The 17464-nt window shown below is 62.6% G+C and overlaps 3 protein-coding genes across 3 annotated transcripts in view; all 3 read left to right on the top strand.

Annotated features, from left to right (window-relative positions):
- The window catches only part of MNEG_0675 (hypothetical protein), a gene marked incomplete at both ends in the record, with an annotated part of 6089 nt that extends 5170 nt beyond the window's left edge, over nucleotides 1-919 (top strand). Inside the window, 3 exons of the mRNA XM_014050845.1 lie at nucleotides 175-250; nucleotides 390-565; nucleotides 736-919. Coding sequence (XP_013906299.1) covers nucleotides 175-250; nucleotides 390-565; nucleotides 736-919 — 436 coding nt within the window. The remainder of the gene's footprint in view (nucleotides 1-174; nucleotides 251-389; nucleotides 566-735) is intronic.
- A 5926-nt stretch (nucleotides 920-6845) lies between these two features.
- MNEG_0674 (hypothetical protein) lies at nucleotides 6846-7775 on the top strand (the record flags this gene model as incomplete). The annotated part of the gene is made up of 1 exon (XM_014050844.1): nucleotides 6846-7775. The coding sequence occupies one exon, from the start codon at nucleotides 6846-6848 to the stop codon at nucleotides 7773-7775; it is 930 nt and encodes a 309-aa protein (XP_013906298.1).
- A 4641-nt stretch (nucleotides 7776-12416) lies between these two features.
- MNEG_0673 (hypothetical protein) overlaps nucleotides 12417-17464 on the top strand; it is a gene marked incomplete at both ends in the record, with an annotated part of 6705 nt that continues 1657 nt past the window's right edge. The window contains 9 exons of the mRNA XM_014050843.1: nucleotides 12417-13554; nucleotides 13765-14067; nucleotides 14251-14382; nucleotides 14552-14626; nucleotides 15103-15210; nucleotides 15744-15786; nucleotides 16065-16343; nucleotides 16541-16880; nucleotides 17178-17395. Coding sequence (XP_013906297.1) covers nucleotides 12417-13554; nucleotides 13765-14067; nucleotides 14251-14382; nucleotides 14552-14626; nucleotides 15103-15210; nucleotides 15744-15786; nucleotides 16065-16343; nucleotides 16541-16880; nucleotides 17178-17395 — 2636 coding nt within the window. The remainder of the gene's footprint in view (nucleotides 13555-13764; nucleotides 14068-14250; nucleotides 14383-14551; nucleotides 14627-15102; nucleotides 15211-15743; nucleotides 15787-16064; nucleotides 16344-16540; nucleotides 16881-17177; nucleotides 17396-17464) is intronic.

Genomic DNA, 17464 nt, shown 5'->3' with positions numbered 1-17464 from the left:
CCAGAGGCATGGTGTGTGGTACTTGTACAATGCTAGGTTGTAGGGCCCAGCAGCTGGATCATTGGCGCATGTGCCCGCTGCTCAAGGCTGTAGTTTTGGTGGATGCGACACAGAGGGGTGAAGAGACCACACGGCAAGCACTGATTTGCTATTTATCCCCTGCGCACTCTACAGGACCACCAAGCTGCCCAAGTTCAATGTCACCCATATCCCGGCCAACTACCCCTTCAGCGTTGGGTTCGCTGCCAAGGTATGTGCTGCCCCCTGCCCCGCTGGACCCTTTGCGATGGCTGGTTCCATTTGTGCATGCGTCGGCAAAGCAGCCCTCCGGCTGTTCGCAATCATTATGAAAGCTCAACACCTCACCTGCTTTACTCCGTCTTGCTCAGGTGTGCGTGCCCAAGCCGAGCAGGAGCAACCCCCTCAGGTGCACCAACAAGTTCCTCACTGCCGGCGCCGCCACCGCCACTTGCAACAACGGCACCCTGGGTCTGGAGTTCGAGTCGGTGCAACGGTTCGTCATCGGTCGCCAGCACACCGTCGTCGCCACCTGCAGCAAGAGCAGGTGTGTAGTGCACAGAGATTTGCTTGTGTTGGGGCGCTGCTAAGATTGGATGACAAGACACGGCATTTTCCAGATCCGAGGCCCGTGCGCGGCAACAGCTGCAAAGGCCCTGCACTTCCAGGAATGACTCTGACCATGATGTCCCAACCTTTGTGATGTGACCGTTGCAGGTTCAACGACATCTCGTCTTGCGCCACTCCCAGCGACTCAACCGTCACCCCCACGCTGTCCGGTGGTGTCAAGATCACCAACAAGGACTTCGATGCCGGCTGCGTGTGCAGGTCGACCGGCCGTAAGCCGGTGCTGAACCTCATCACCACCGACGTCCTCGTGGGCCAGCAGTGCCTTGCATAAGCACTGGCGCAAGCTGGGCGACGCTGCACCATCCATGCACATTGGCGCACAGCCATGAGCAGTGCAGCTGCTGTGCTCCACTCGCGTGTGCACCCCCGCTGGGGTCCGAGCACCTTGCGCGCGGACCCGCAGCTTTCTGGGTGATGCACCCAGTGGCGCGGGGAAAGGCACAGATGTGAGGGCCTGGCGCCGGGTGGGACAGCAGCCTTGGTGGACCATGCATGCCTGGTTCTGCCTGGTTTCCTGCCTGGTGTTGTGTCCGAGCATCCCGTGCACCGACCATAACTGGTTGCGCATGCGCACGCAGCTTTTGCTGCGACGTGCTGCTGCTCCTGCCCACGGCCTTTTCGCCCTGTGGCGCATCTTCTGCGGTGCCTGCCCCCATGCTGTGGCTGCACAGCTGCCCCACATGGCCATGGAAGTGTGTGGGATGCTGTTTCTGCTACGCTGGCACTGGCCATCGCATGATGGGCAAGAATGGCTCGCAACTCCGGATGCACAGGCATGCCCCTTTGCGAACACCTGCTGGTGACATTTAGTGGAATCCTTGTGATGAAGTAGCCTTATCTCTCTACACAACACGTCTGTCTTCTTCGTCTGTGCGTGTGAACATGCTTGCGGTCTCCTGTCAGGGGTTCTGCCTGAGGGAGGGGTACGCATAAGCATATCTTCCCTTGCGGATGTGAGCGACCCTCCCTTGGGTGCTCCAGCCCATCCCCTCGCGAGCTTGCCTTCCGACATGCATCGGGACAACAGCAGTTTCAGCTGCCGAGCACGCATTATTGTTACGACATGTGTCATTGGCCAACCAGGCTGTGGATGCGGCGGGTGCCCAGTTTGGGCAAAAAGAACGGGCACTCACATGGCTGTGAATTGTACTGCCAGGGGCGGGACGGCGGAATCAACCTTTGCAGTGCTCACGGCATTCATCGCAGCAGCATGGTGTTAATGTCTGGCGAGCAACGATGTTTGGTGCCCGCCTGTGAGGCACGCCTGGCCTGGATTTGGCGCGCCTAACCATCGCTGGTCACTTCCTGGTGCCCGCCCAACCTTTCTCATGTGTGATGTGCGTTGTGATGTACGCGCACCATACGAGGCGAGGTTGCTTTTGGGTGTTATTGCCTGGACTCCCTCTCTCACAGTTCTGGCCCGGACGCTCGCAGTCCCGTCCCTTTGTGGTGGTGCCATGGGCGTGCTTGGTTATGCACTCCCTGTCGAGTTTCAGCACCCACGGCAGGCATGGATGATCTGTATTGACGCAGGCAGGATGGGATCCAAGTGTAAACGGTTGCTTCGCGGTGTTGCGGACGTAGTCTGCTGATCCGACTGGAGCACCTGCCGACTTCCTTGCCTTGGCCCACCCGTTGCCCAAACACCTGGGGGCGTATGAAAACCACTCTCGACGAACTTGAAACGGGGTATGGATTGATGCACAACAACACGCTTGCTTTCGGCAAGCCAACCACACGCTGCGGTGGGTCGGGTGCACGTATCTCGCACCGGCTTGATATCTACCTGGTCGCTTCTGAGTAGGCGTCTGACGGTCCACTGCATGTGTAACCCACAGCCCCAGATACGACGAGAGCATGTCAGCTGAATGTGCTGCCAAACGAACTAGATGGGGGTTGTGGGGAAGTTTCAGGAGTTCCACGAAGTTGCATGGAGACACATGTGATGGAGTGATGCCAGGGCGCGCAAATGGCTGGGTGGAGATGCAAGCTGGCTGACCTTGAAAAGAGTACAGTCGGGGGCACCCACACACTTCTAGGAGTCCCCAAGTGAGCGCACACCTGCGCAAGCATTAAAAATAATCGAAGCAGCCGCACAGCTCAGTCCTCCAGGAAGAGTGACCTAAAAAAGCTTTATGAGTAAGCCCGCCATAGGGCAGGCCGGCCGCACGGCGCACCCCCCCCCCCCTCCAAAAAAATCATAACAAGCACACGACAGGGCTGCAAGGCGGCTGAAACCGCCACCCGACGCAACCGCAACTAACAGACAAGCAAAATCAACATAGAGAGCGGGGGGAGGGAGGGGGACGAGTTGGGACAGAAGACGGGACAATGAGGAGGGAGGGGGGCTGGGAGGGTGGCAGAGGATGAGTTGGGTGCAGCTGGAGGGATGGGGCGCAGCGGACACACGTGCGCAGAGCAACGACGCAGAGCCAGCAACGTTGTCGCAAGCTTCCTTGCTAACCAGCAAAGTCACGTTGTGCCAGGCGGGCGCTCTGCATGCACAGTATGCACCTACACCTGCTGCTCAGACGCCAATTTGTCATACAACTGTCACACCCAACTCGGCGAGTGCTGCGTGGCCCACAGCCACCAAAACAGCTGCTACCAATCGCCGACAGGCACTGAGTTGCTGTGCATCATTTCGCTTGTTGTCTTTCCCCGACACAACTCCTGGAAGATCCGCGACAGGATAGTGCTAAACAACCAGCCCAGGAAAGCACACATATGTGTAAATTCACGAAACGGGAAAAATTAGTTATGTGTCCTGTCCATCAGCGGTAGGCGCGGCAGGCACCATGAGCGAAGCAGCCGGCTCGGACGTAGGCGCCGAACTCTCGATCGACGGTGCCGTCCGTGAAGTTCTGCATGTCCTGAAGCGCAAGACAAGGGGCGGGGGCTCGACCTTCGACCGGGCCTCAGACTCTCTCGACGCGCTGGATGCGGCGGCGCGAGCCGACAGGGCCTCGCCAGTAGCGCCCGCATTGCTTACGGTGAGGGCTCCTCGCAAGCGGTCTCGCATGCCAGGGCCAAACACACAATGATGGTGGCGCTCTTCAGCGGGCGCGCTCGGCCCACATGCACACGCCCTGGCACGCGCCCTTGGGTCTGCAACGTTGCGGTCCCTGGCGCCGCGCCGCTCCCGCTGCAGTCCCTGGTGGCGGGCCTCCGCACCGCCGGCGCGGGGGCGGTGCAGGTAGTGCTGCAGTGTGAGGTCCTGTCTCAGGGTGAGCGGCGCCGCGCGCGAGCGCCCCGGCCCAAGCCGGGCCTCTGGGCGACCGAGCTGACGCGCAGCCGCTGGAAGACGAGCGGCGGCCTCGTCGCAGCCCCAGCGGCCCCGTCGCAGCGCCGCGCACCGCCTCTCCAGGTCATCGCCCCCGCCCGCGCTCCGCGTGCTGCCACACTCCCGGCATCTGCGCTGCAGGCAATGCGGCCGCCCGCCAGCCCCAGTTGTTGGAGGAGCCCAGCCTCCTGCCGCGCGCCGTGACGGCCCTCACAAGCGCCAACGTCTACACACAGCGCGACGCGGCGGCTGCGCTCGCGGCGCTGACGCTGGGGAACCGGTCCGTGGCGCTGCGGCTGCTCCAGGAGCCCTGTGCGCTGGCGGCGCTGGCGGGCTGCTTTGACGTCTCTGACCGCAGCACGTGCGGCGGTCTGCGGGACAGGCGCAAGCCCAAGGCGCCCGCGTCGGCGCTCGCAGGGCGCCCTGGCCCCTCAGAGGCAGGAACTCAGGGCTCTCGCGGGATAGTATCGGGCTGTCTGTCAGCAACAGCTGCCGCCACACAGATCCACGCAGCCGCCCTCAACACTTGTTTTACCACCCCCCCCCCTGTGGCCTCCGCGCCCGTGCCTGCAGCACCCACATGGAGGTCATGAAGCACGTGTTGGACGTTGCCAAGCACATCGCCGCCCTCACCGGCGCTGAGGGCGCGCGCGCGCGCTGGTGGCCCTGGACGCCCTCCTCACCGCCGCCTGCATGCGCGCGGGCTCGCCCAAGGCGCGGTGCGCGCGCGCGGCGTTCGGGGCGCTGCTGGTGCTGCTGGATGCCGCCCCCGTGGGGCTGGGTCCGGTCGCGGCCTGGGGCAGTGCAGGCGGGTGGCGGCAGGGGCTGTTGCTGGAAAGCCTGAGTGACAGGCATCAGACGCTGCTGTTGGTCACGTTTGCCGCGTTGGTGCCGAACAAGGTGATGTCTATGCGTTTGCGTGCGCATATGCGTGCGCATGTGTGCGTCAGCATGCGTGCATGCGTGCATGCCCACGCGTGTGAGCATGTGTTGGCATCAGTGTGTACGTTTGCAAGCGAGCATGTGTGCAGATCATCATTCCTGCTCGCGCGTGTACACATCGTGCCCCAGCCCGACCCAGCCGCCCGCGCCCCCTCTCTAGGACACCACCAGAAGCAGCACCAACGCTGACGCCGTGCCCCAGGAGGTTCGGGACGCGCTGGTATCGGGGCTGAAGCTGATGCAGGCGGTGGTTGAGGAGGAGCACCGCGTCTTTGCTGTTTCCGCCATGGTCAACACCGTGCCGATCCGGCTGGCGCGGCTGGCGTGCCGGGAGCCCTGCGCTGCAGACACGGAGGTGGGCCCCTGCGTTGGGCGCTGATGCGGGCACGCCGCAAGACCTGGGCTGTGCCATCGCGCGATGCGGCCCTACCTCGTATCTGACTGTGGGTGCGCATGTGGGTGTCTATGTACATGGATGCATGGCATGTGCACGTGCGTGCTTTGGCGCCGCAGGGTTTTGCGCTGCGCACGACCTGTAAGACCCTCCTTTTGGCTGCCCAGCACATGCCACCTCAGCCCCCTTGCCACCGCTGCGCCCCGTGCCGCTACGGGGAGCCGCGCAGGTCGGCGCTGCGAGCGCTGGACGCGGAGCTGTCTTGCAGCCCCGAAGCTGCCGCGCACCTGGCGGCCGATGAGGCGGCCATGCTGCCGCAGCCACAGCAGTGGGGCCGGCAGGAAGTCGTTGCGAGCGACCAGGGCCACCCCACAGTCGTATCCCCGGGGACGACCCCGCGCCTCGCCGCGCTCTGCGCGCCGCACGCAGCCCCTCTGCTTTCGGCGGCCGCGGCGCACGACCTCGCCGCGGCGCTCGCAGGCGCGCTCACGGCGCTGCGGCCCGACACTGGACGCGCGCCTGGGGAGCCGGCGTTCTCGCCGCTGGCGCTGACTTGGGCGGGGCCCGCCCTGGAACCCCTTGGAGTCGCGAGCGATCAGCCCTGCTTGGCCGAGACCCTCTTGCAGGACGACGACCTCATTTGGCTCGTCAGCCAGCTGGTCGGAAACACCCGCTGGCGCCTCTCCAACTGCTACGGCGCCGCGTGGCTCCCCACCATGAGCGCCGCCGCCGTCGCGCTCGCGCGGCTGGCGCGCCTCGGGGAGCCGCGGCCGCCGCCAGAGTTTGGCGGGCACTGCCTGCTCGCGCCATTGCTGGCGGCGCTGTGCATGCACGAGTCCGAACCGGGGGCGGCCGCCCGCATGGCGGAGGCCGGGCACCCCGCTCCCTGTAGCGTGCAGGTGCACGCCGCGGTGGCGGTCGCCAGCGCGCATTTCTAGGCGTTGCTCATCAAGTCGCTCTGCTCTTGTGGGGACGACCTCGCAGAGGCGTGGTGCGGCTTTGTCCGGCACGCGCCCGCCCTGCTGCGGCGCTGCCGATGTCTGAGCTCGATCGGCAGCGAGCGCGGCGCCTGCGGCAGTGCAGCCTGCGGCAGGGCGAGGGGCGGTCGGGCGCGGAGGACGCCTCGGCGGGCCGAGCAGCAGCTGCGGAGGACGCGCGCGCGGACGGCTTGCAAGACATGTTGGTGGCGCTGCTCGTGATCTTGACCAACTTGCTGCTGCTGCGGACGCCAGGTGGGGACGAGTGGGAGTTTGTTGTGACGGCATCGACGGCATCCCCGACGGTCAGTGATGGCGACAGCCTGGGCCCTGATGGCGGCGGCGGCGGCGGCAGGGGCCAATCAGGGGCCCCCCTGACCTTGGAGTTGCAGCCGGCAGCCAATGGGACGCCCTCGCCGCGGCTCTCGCGCAGATCGGCGGCTGCGCGGAGCTGGCCACGCGCGCGCGGCTGGCCCTGGCGGTGGTCGAGGCGCGGCGCGCCGTCGCTCTAGGCGCGGGCGGCGCGCGGCGGCCCCGGCGGCGCGGATGAGCGCAGTTGCTGTTGAAGTGCCTGCTTGCACGGCAGTTGGAGGGTGTGGCCATGCGTATCATTTTGTCGGACGGCAGCGGGCGCGGCGCACTCGCCATCAGCGATTTGCGGGCGAAGCTGTTGCAGCGTTTGCAGCACCGGTGGCATCACAATCACGCGGAGTCGTTGCCGGCGGACACAGTATTGGCAAGCAGGGTGGCGGCTTGGGTTGATCCAGAGGCGACGACCGAGAGGGTTGCGTGGCAGCGGCAGCTGTTCAATCAGCAGGAGCTGGATACCCAGCAGCAGCAGCAGCAGCAGCAGCAGCAGCAGCAGCTTGGGAAAACTGAGGAGGAGACGGCAGAGGAGGAGGCTGCAGAGAAGGAGCAGGCTCAGGCGCACACAGACAGCGGACGGGGAACGCAGCACCTGCCGTTCAACGGCCATCTATTTGCCCTGGTGCGGACCTTGCCTAGCCCTGCGCTTGGGAGCAATTCGCCAATATCGGACAATCAGAAGTGCAGCGCCTGCCCAGCAGCCGGCCGTGCGGGGTCTGCCCAGCGGGCGCCCGCATGCTCGCGTGTCGCGCCGCGCTACGGCCTGGCAGAGATGCGTTCGATGCCCCCGACCGCCAGGCGGGTGACCTTGCTGGCACTGCAGCTGATCTTGGAGTTGAGCGATCGGGAGGCGCGAAAAGTCAAAGGGGGGGCTGGGGAGAGTTATGAACCCATCAGCCCCCCACAACTGCGCGGCGAGGCCGACAGGCGCAGCTCGCCGCGCCGTTGCTGCGCGTATTGCGGCAGGACGTCCTCGCAGGGCGCGGCGCTGCGGCGCTGCGCGGGGTGCGGCGCGCTGACGGGTGTGCGCTACTGCAGCCAGGCCTGCTGCCGCAACCACTGGGCGCGGACGGGGCACAGGCAGCAGTGCGAGCAGGCAAAGCGGCAGCTGTGCAAGCAGCGGCAGCAGCAGCAGCAGCAGCAGCAGCAGCAGCAGCATGAGTGAGAGCAGCAGTTGCTTTAGACATTGTTTGAACCGGGGCCCTGATATACATGTTGCTGTCATGCAGTGCATCTCCAGCCTGGTCATCAGCGTGCGGCCGCTGCCGGTATTGTACATGGGTCCAGATTTAGCCAACAGCATGCTTGGCTTGAGTCGGCTGTGCAGACAGTATTTGTAGTCTATTCAAACCTGTATTGCTGTTTCTTTTGTGAAGCAGTTGTGAGTCAATGCTGTTGTGGGAGACTGCCCGATTTTTGTGTGCCTGGTGACTCATCACTGCAGGGATGGCTTCTGAAGCGGGGGACCATGCGATGTGGTAACAATTCGTATCCTATTGATGTTGTGCAACAGGCAGGCCAGGTGGCAGCAAACCTGCCAGCTCCTCGGGCATGCAATGCACGCAAAATGATATCGAATCCAGGGGCAACAGCAAGCAGCGCGTCAGAATGCGACAGGACGGCGAAAAGCGCCCGCGCTGGCGGGGCATGGGCCAAGCCCCCACCTCCTCGCCACAGTCCCCTAGCCCGGACAGCCAGTTCGACCTCGGCAAACGCAATGAAGCCGCCGAGACGAAGAGAGGCTCGAGCAGCGCCTGCCAGCCAGGTGCACATGGCACCAGCGCACCTCGCTAAGATATCACATACACACAGCATGCAGGTGGTACAGCTGAACGCAATGTCAACAGCAAGTTGGCCATGCGCTGCATCAAGCTGGTATACTACAGCACAACTCGTGTAGCGCACCTCCTGGCAGCTCAGCCAAACGCCGACTTCGGTGAAAGATTTTGAAGGGTGGAGACAAGCGCCCTGCTGCAAGTGTTGCGCATGCACGCGCTGCGCTGCCAGCAGCCCTGATGCATGTTTGGATGCACACGGGCTGCTGTGGGCGTACGCTGCGGCGTTCTGCTGCACCCGGGTTGTTCCTGTCAGTGGTGTACAGCATGCTGGTACTGTATGCGGCCGGCGAGCGCTAAGTGCCCCTGCAGGCACCCGCTAAACACCAGCAGCTCGCAGGGATGTTTGGTACGGTGTGATACGATACTGAGATACGGTATGATACGATACAATACGGTGTTATACAGGTGGCACGGTGGGGGTCCATAAAATACGGTGAAGAATACGGTGGGCATCTGGCGGGGTGGCTCGCACGCAGGCGCCGCGTGTGTGGGTGCCTCGCGCGCATGCGTCGCGTGCATACATACCGGGGGCCTATTTGCTAAAGTTGGCATAACCTAACTACCCAATTCGGCCAATTGTGCCCCGAGACGGACGCGTGTCTGCGCTTGGCAGCACGTGGCTGTACTGCGGCCTTGGTGGACAGCAGGTTGCTGTGCGGGCCAGCAGGCGCACGTTGCAGGAGTTTGATTACCGCCAGCAACAACGGAGGCAGCAGGGGCGCGTTGGACCAGCATGCAGTTATGGTCCCGTGGGTGAAGCGCAGCTGGCAGCGGAAGCGGTGGACACAAGGGCCAAAGCTGCGCAAGCCGACGACCCACACTTGCCGGAAGCTGACTGCGTGCTGCATCATTGCCGCATGCGAGCTGGCAGAGCGTTTGGCGCGCAGGCGGCTGCACTTGATGACACCCCATTCACCCAGCAGCCGGCTTGTGATGCATGCGTGACGCGTGCATCAACCAATCGTGTCAGGCAGCCAGCAGCCAGGTGGTGGGCAGCCCGGGTTCGATCACGCCGATGCGCAGCCGGGGATTTGTTGTGTGACAGGCAGTCGGCATGTTCGGCGCAATGGTCAACTTGAACCCAAGCGAGCTGCAGTCTCGGATTGCTGCGGTCTCGGATTGCTGCGGTCTCGGATTGCTGCGCTCAGCAATCACAGCTGGCTCAGTCGGTAGGGGGACCTCTGCTGGTGCTCGGGAACAACGCTGGCCCGGGCCCGGACGGTCACGGGAGGCGATCTGTAGGGTACCCGAGGATGCTTGCGGCGCGCGCGCGGGCGCTGTCGCCGCCGATGGCTGTCGCCGGTGGAGAAGGGAGCGCGGACGGCGGCTGGGCGCCGGTCCTGGGTTGCTCGCTGTGGCGCGGACGGAGGGGTGCGAATCCGCTGGTGGACTCTGATCGTCAAGTCGCTGGTTGCATACGTATTTTCTTTTTTCGAGCAGAACTCGCTCTCCAATTTATTCTCAACCAAAGAAAGTACAATGCTTCCTGCGGGGCTTCCGGCTTCTTCAACAAGTGTGATATTCCTTTAACACTCCTGGAGCTGAAAGATCATAGCTCCCAGGAGCAGGGCACAACAGCAGGCTGTACCAGCTCAGCTCAGCTGGGGCCTGCTGCAGCTACCACGCAGGCGTCGGCGGAGTCATGGTGACCTGCCAACCGCTTTCCGCAGCTCTCCCCGTCAACAATAGATATAAAACAGAACAAGTTCCTTCCTGAACAAGCAGCAGGAGCCTGCGCCTCGGCCTCCGCGGGATCACTCGGGTCAATCACAAAGTTTGATTCCCCATTGTGACGAGACCAGTGAGGCGCACGCATCGCAATATGCTAATCAACGCGCCAGAAATCGGCAGACGCGGAGCAGGAGGGGCAGCAGGCAATTTGGCAAAGTCAAAGGAGCAGCGGCTGCACGGCGCACACTGCTGCGAGGGGGCCTGCCCAGCCACCTGCATTCACTGCTGCGCCTGTCACGCCAGGTCATGGCTGGTGCACACAGTGTGGCGGGGTACGCAGTATCCCGTTACAAGCTGGCGGCTCCCACTTGGCGAAGAGGACGGAGCAGAGTAGCAAGACAGGGCAGACTTGGTTGACACCATTGGCAGCTGCGCGCAGGCGGTGGCGGCCGCAGTCACCTCACCGTTCGCTGACGGCGTGGCAGCAGCGGCTCACAAGCCCCGCGCAAGAGGCACAACAGGTTGCCAACTGCGCCTGCGCTGCTGGGTGGTGTGCCCAGCCGCACCATCCAGCTCAAGCTGTGGGATCCCGATGGGGTTAACGCAGCGCTGGTGCAGGGTGGGACGTTCGAGGTGCTGGCAGCAAACGTGACAATATCTGGGGAGGCTTGGTTGGGATATGCACAAGGCTCACGCCCACTTGTGCTGCCTGTTGTGTGAGTTTGCCATGATGCTGGCGATATGTGAGGTTGCCGAAATGCCGTCACGGCACGGTGCTATCATCACAGCAATCCCCGTTGCCCTCTCTACCCTTGCCAACAGAGTACGAGGAGGAGCTTGCTCGGTGCCAACTGCAGTTGTGCTGCGTAGCTCCTGCCCCTGCAGCGCGAGATTGCTGGTGCCATCGCCTACGTGGTGTGTGGCCACTGGCTGGACGCCATGTGCTGGGCACCCCCGCCCGCCGATGGCGTCGTCAAGGTCGGGCGCAACAGCCACACTGATGGGCGCAGCGGCACGCCGCGTTCGGGGCGAGGTTGCAGCAGGCACAGCACGCTGCGCTTTTGACGAGCCTGCCTCATGCGTGTGGCCGGCAGAGGCGTTCTAAGCAGAGTGCGCCAGGCTGTGATCCCCGGAGTAACCTGTCCTCACGCTTGCCTTGGTGAGGGGGCGGCGCGGCGGCCTCGGCCCCCGCAAGCCAGCCCCCTCTTCCTTAATTTACGCGGGCGTCACAGCCTGCGTAGTCTCTCTCTCTCTCTCTCTCCTCACGCTTGCCAAGAATATCGTCACCGGCGGCGTCCTGGCCAGCTGATTGCGTTCCAGGCAGTCCACAGCCACCCCTTCACATACTGCTAAATCCCTGTCGCTTCTGTCCCCAATTTCGGTTGGACGGTGCGGGCGTAGTGCACCTGCAACTGTCGTGCGTCATGCTGCATGCTAGGTGAAACGGCAGATGCTTGCTTTGTAATCGCAATTCGGGAGCGCCGTAGGCCGCAGGCCACGCGGCTTCTTTGTGAAGGGTCGAGAGAAGCCATGAAACCACGCGTTGAGAGCCTTTCCCGTCCACTGGCGGCCACAAGGGAAGGCCATGGTCCAAGGTCACTCGGCATAGAGATCTGGTGCGAAGGTGAATCCGCGGGAAGGCTGTAATACAATAATGTTATCAATTTTTTGGCAGATAGTCCGCCTGCCTGCCTCTGCCTCGCCTATGCAGTGCCACAAGCTGCTGCTACAGTACTAAGCTCGCAAAACACTCGGACGGACCTGCGAGCTGCACCGCTGCATGATTACAACCCATACGACTATGCTGTTGTTTTTCGCATAGTTGAGCTTGCGTTTTGGTAGAGAGCTGCTTGGTCCAAGTGGCTGTCTGCGCACGGCCGACCACCCCAAAGCTGCTCAACCACAAGCAGCCGCCCGGCATCTCTGGTGGCATACCAAGCAAGCTAGGTGAGGCCCCCAAAGCTTGAGGAGGTGTAATCTCAACAATTCGCGCCGTCTCAGGTTTGTAACGTAGAGGGTTCCTGTTTAGCCCCTGGTGCTCTGGACTGCAGCGGCGGACAGCTTTTGTGGCCCGTGGGCCTCCCCGCTTCAATCGGGCAGGGGCGCAAGTCTTTATGGCAGACATTCAGCTCAGCTTTCTCCCTCCTGCGGGCCAGGGCAGTAGCGCCCTGACACGCTCACGTCAGCAGCCACCCGCCACCCCCTTCTACTCACCCGTCACCCCCCTTCCCGTGAATGACTTGCCCTCACCCTTGCCGTCCCCCGCTCATCCTCCTTGTCTCCCCCTCAGTCTCACCATGGCCCGCCACCCGATGGCGTCCGCTGTCGTCCTGGCGGTGCTGCTGCTCGCTGCGCCGTTAGCCGCCGCCAGTATTGACGGAGAGCGCACTGGCCGTGAGCTCCAGCAGCTCGGTGGCCTCACTGGTGGCCTGGGTGGCCTCACCAGCGGCCTCACCAACGGCACCGGCGGCAGCCTCTTGGGCGGCCTTCTCAACACAGTTGCTGGCATCCTCAACGCTCTCCTGGGCACCACTTTGGGGGTCACCAATGGGTCCGTCGCCAACCCCGTTGGCGGCCTCCTTGGCGGCCTCCTGGGTGGTTCCTCAGGCGGCCTCCTGGGCGGCACCTCAGGCGGCCTCCTGGGCGGCCTCCTTGGTGGCACCAGCAGTGGCGGCCTCCTGAGCGGCGTCCTTGGCACCGTCACAGGCCTCCTCGGCTCCAACCCTACCGGTCTCCTGAACACCCTCACCGGCCTCACCGGCGGCGGCCTCCTGGGTGGCGTCACAGGCACCTCTGGCGCCACCGGGGGCCTCCTGAGCGGTCTCACGGGCGGCCTCGCTGGCGGTCTTGTTGGTGGTGTCACCGATGTCCTTGGCAACATCCTGTCTGGCTCCACCTCGGGCCTCCTGTCCGGCACTGTGGGCGGCCTCCCCCTGGTCGGCGGCCTCTTTGGCAGCAAGTCCGGCCTGCCTGTCCTCGGCGGCCTGTTCAATAGCACCCAGCTGAGCAAGTCTGGCCTGCCTATTGTGGGCAGCCTCCTGGGCAATGTCCCCGTTATTGGTAACGGCGGGCTTCTCACCAACATCCTGGGCCTCGCCTCCGGCGACCTCCTGGGTGGTGGTGGCCTCAATGCTGTTCTGAACGGCGTCCTGAACAACGCTGTGGGCCCCGTGCTGGAGACTGCGGCTGGGCTCCTGCCCGGCGTCACCAACGCCGTTCCCCTCGTCACCAACCTCCTTGGCGGCAACCAGAGCTTCATCCTGGCACCCACTGACGTCTCGTTCATCGGCGGCAAGGGTGCGCTGCTGTCCAGTGTGCTCTCCCTCAACCCCAACGCCCTGCTCTCTGTTGTGGGCATCACCAAGCTCCCCGACATTGGCAACATCACGGTTGGCATCGACGGCAGCTTCCTCTACAACGGGCCCAACCTGAACGGTGAGAGCACAACACAACACGATTTTGCACAGTGGATTGGCATGTACAGTATGATAATGACCTGCTTCTTTGGATGTTTTGATCAGAAGCGTCATGCTGCACGGGGCTCACTACATCGGGGTCCCTTGCAATGTGTTTGTGCCATCATCACAGTGCGCGTCTTGCCACAGCGCTAAATTGTGGCCCCCTGTGCTGTTTTCCTTTCCGCAGGCTCCGTCAGTGTGTGCATCCAGGTCACCGACCTGCTGTCCACCGCCCCCATCTGCATCGACCTGATCCGCAACCTGCAAATCCCCGCCGTCGGGGGCATCCTGCCCCTGGTGTTCAGCAACAAGACCGTCATCGACCTCAAGGGCGGCACCAACTTCACCGGCAACCTGCTCAGCGGCGTGATCTCGCCCAACCTCAACCTGGGTGGCATCCTCAGCGTTGCGGGCCTCGGCCTCCTGCCCGATGTTGGCACCATCAACATTAACAAGGATGGCACGTTCACCTTCAACGGCATCCTGAACGGTGCGCATTGAGTCTGACAAGAAATAACTTACTGAACAACAATCTGAAATGGCTGACAGTCTGCCACTGGTTGCTTGTTCCTGGCAGCATGTGCCCTCCTCTGCCTTGCCATCCAACGCGGCATACTCTTTTTCGAGTCCTACCTTCCACTGACTGGCTGGACCCTTGCTGTTGCACTTGCAGGCACCACCATGTTCTGTGCGGTCGTCACCGATACGCTCTCGACCCTGCCGCTCTGCCAGACGATCTCCAACCTGCTGCCAGCTCTGCCTGAAATCCCCCTGCCCGTCTGCCTCCCCGGCTGCCTCAACGGCGGTGAGCTGCTATGATAGACCAGCTGATTTTGCTGACAGTCTCAGCCGGCCTGGTCCCTCAGGTCACTAATGCGGCAAAATTGTGTGTAGCAATCGCTCCATGCCACACTTGCGCCACACTTGCACGTCTTGGCACCCGCAAAATCCATTGATCGTGCACTCCCTCCCAGGTGTGTGCAACGGCCTGCTCAGCTGCGATTGCACTGGCACTGGTTTCACGGACAAGATCTGCTCCACCCCTGTTGGTAGGTTGCTGACTTATGGTCGGAATTGAGATGTTTTCATCCTGCTGGGGCGATTTGCTGTGCCTGGGGTTAGACTCCTCAGGGGTTGCTGCAGAACAGGTAGCCAGCGCACACAGAAACAAGTACACAAATGATATCGAAGCCAAATTGAGAGCAAATGCATGCTGTGAGGCAATAGGGATGTACACCCAAGCACACTCAACATCTCAAACCTTTGCATCCATCCCTGCGCCACACACTGCAGTGTGCAACCCCGCTTGCCAGAACGGTGGCCGATGCTCTGACCCCAACACGTGCGACTGCACTGGCACCGGGTTCACTGGCCCTACCTGCACGACGCCCGTTGGTAGGGGGAAATCAAGTCATGAGATCAAGTCGTCTTGGGAAACTTGCATGGAATCTGCTTGGGGTGTTGCGCACGTGGCTGTGCCTAGCCCCAAGACGCCTGACTAAAAACTCTGCCCTACCACTCGCAGTGTGCACCCCCGGGCTGTGCAAGAACGGCGGTGTGTGCACGTCGAACAACACCTGCAACTGCGACCGCACTGGTTTCACTGGCCCGACCTGCACGGGGCCCCCGCCGGGTGAGTGGGCAGGTACTGGTGGGTGGCGCGTGATTGGTCCACGAGCAGCTACAGGGTCATAATTGCATAATCTGGCCACCTCCACTATGGTGGGCAGCTTCACATTGGTGCAGTTGTTATCTTTTCTAATTATTTGACACCCTGGCTGGAGGGAGCCACAGTGCCTCTAATAGTGTTCTATTCATATGTATGCCCCCTTCCGGGACAGTGTGCAACCCCACTTGCCAGAACGGAGGACCTTGCATCAATACCAACAAGTGTGCCTGCACGCCGGGCTTCGCTGGCCCTGTGTGCAACTCTACTACCACCGTCCGTGAGTGTATTCCTGGGCATCGGGTTGTTAATGGAGCTGGAGCAGAGCAGGTGGCAATGATTGGCAGCATTCAATCTTAAACAACATATGTTCTCAATATCAAGGGTGATCTGTGTCATGTTGACATCAAGTGCCCCGAAATCTGTGCCATTGACACCAAACCGGAACTTGATGCCAAATCCTCTCGCCCACCCTCCCCCCGTTTCACCATGATCTGCAGCCCCGGCGGGCACCACCCCCGATGTCACGTTCATCTGCCCTTTGTGACGGTGTGTGCAAGATCGCCGCGCCCGGCGTGCTCAAGGCTGCGCCCAGCCCCAACGGCTTTGTTGTTGTTTCGACCTCCAAGCCTGGTGTGGGCACGCTCGCCGTTACCTCTGACGGCGCCATCACGTTCACCCCGCCGCTGTGAGTGCCGGCCAGTTGCCCAGGGTGATGGGGCGGACTCTGGGCTGCCAACTCAGTTTGCATGCGCAGCAAGAAGGACTTAACGTTGATTGTATGATTGTTGCTTAGTATGTTTCCCTTCTCTTGGACGCAGGGGCTTTGCCGGCAACACGACCTTCACCTCTCTGGTCACCAACGGCACCCTGGCCAAGAACCTCCTGATCCAGCTGTCCGTGACGGACCCCGCACCCCCGGCCCCCACCGCCGGCGACGACACCTTCAACTGCCCCTTCAACGCCGACTGCGTGATCGCCGCGCCCGGCGTGCTCGCCAACGACGCGACCACCAACCCTGGCGGCAAGGTTGTCGTGGTCAGCAACACCGGCAACGTCACTGTGACCCCCGCGGGTGCCATTACCCTGAAGCTCGTCCCGTGAGTGCAGTGAATGTGCAGGGCTGGCCTGGGTGCGATGCTTGAACTGGACTGCTTGGATCAAGCAAGGGTACGGGTAGCTGCTTGGCAACGCTTAAAAATTGGGTGGCGCCTCACGCATGCCCTCCCCCCACACCCACCCTGCCTCACCTGCAAACTTATCGTGCTTGCTGCCTGCCCTCCTTCCTGCTGTTCAGGGGCTTTGCCGGCAACGTGGTTTTCAACTACACCATCAACGACGGCGTCTCCATCAAGCCCGTCACTGCCAAGGCCACCCTGGTTGTCCCCAGCTCCGGCGGCGGCGGCGGCGGCAGCGGCGGCGGCGACGGCGGCGGCGGCGCCGGCGGCGCCGGCGGCGTCACCGCTGTTGCCAACTCGTTCCTGCTGCTGGTTCCTGCTGACGGCACTGCCAACAACGCCAGGTGCCCCGACCCGACCCCCGGCCTGGCCGAGATCGTCAACGCCGCAGTGGCCAAGATCAAGACTGTTCCTGGCCTGACCAGTGTGACTGGCGCGTTCTCCAAGTGCGACCTCCTGGTAAGAATCCTGTGCTGCGAGGTTTGAGGATATCTTCAATGAGTGGGATGCAGGCTCCTTGGATATTCCTTGATATTCCCCTACAGCTCCTTACAGGAGACCCCCAAGGAAAGGATAAGGAAAACCCCTGTTGTTGCAGTGAGCAGGCTATCAATCAGTCAAGCATCCACATGCGATTCAAGCGGAGGGCAGGTTGCCTAGTAGGATGGTTGCATGGCAAATCAGATCAGGAAGATGCCGAGTCATGTCGTTTATGCCCTACGCCTTTTCCCCCGCCCATCACTCCTCCACCTGCAGGACCAAGGCAAGGTGCTGGTGACCATCATCTACACCATCACCGCCCCCACCGCCGCCCCCATCAACACCGCCCTCGCCGGCATCAACTCGCCCCCTGTCGTCGGCACCGCGGCGGCTGGTGACAACATCTGCACCTCCTCCCTGCTGGGCTCGCTGTGCAACGGCACCGTCTTCACCGGCCTCAGGGTCACCGACGGCTGCGCCACGACTGCCCAGCAGTGCATCCCCAAGACCCTACGCGACAAGCGCTGCGTCGTGGACGGCCCCGCCATCGGCGGCTACACGTT

Source organism: Monoraphidium neglectum (assembly GCF_000611645.1).
Source record: "Monoraphidium neglectum strain SAG 48.87 unplaced genomic scaffold scaffold00057, whole genome shotgun sequence".
Classification (NCBI taxonomy): domain Eukaryota; kingdom Viridiplantae; phylum Chlorophyta; class Chlorophyceae; order Sphaeropleales; family Selenastraceae; genus Monoraphidium; species Monoraphidium neglectum.
Note: the sequence above shows the minus strand (reverse complement) of the source record. Positions and strands in the feature narration are given on the sequence as shown.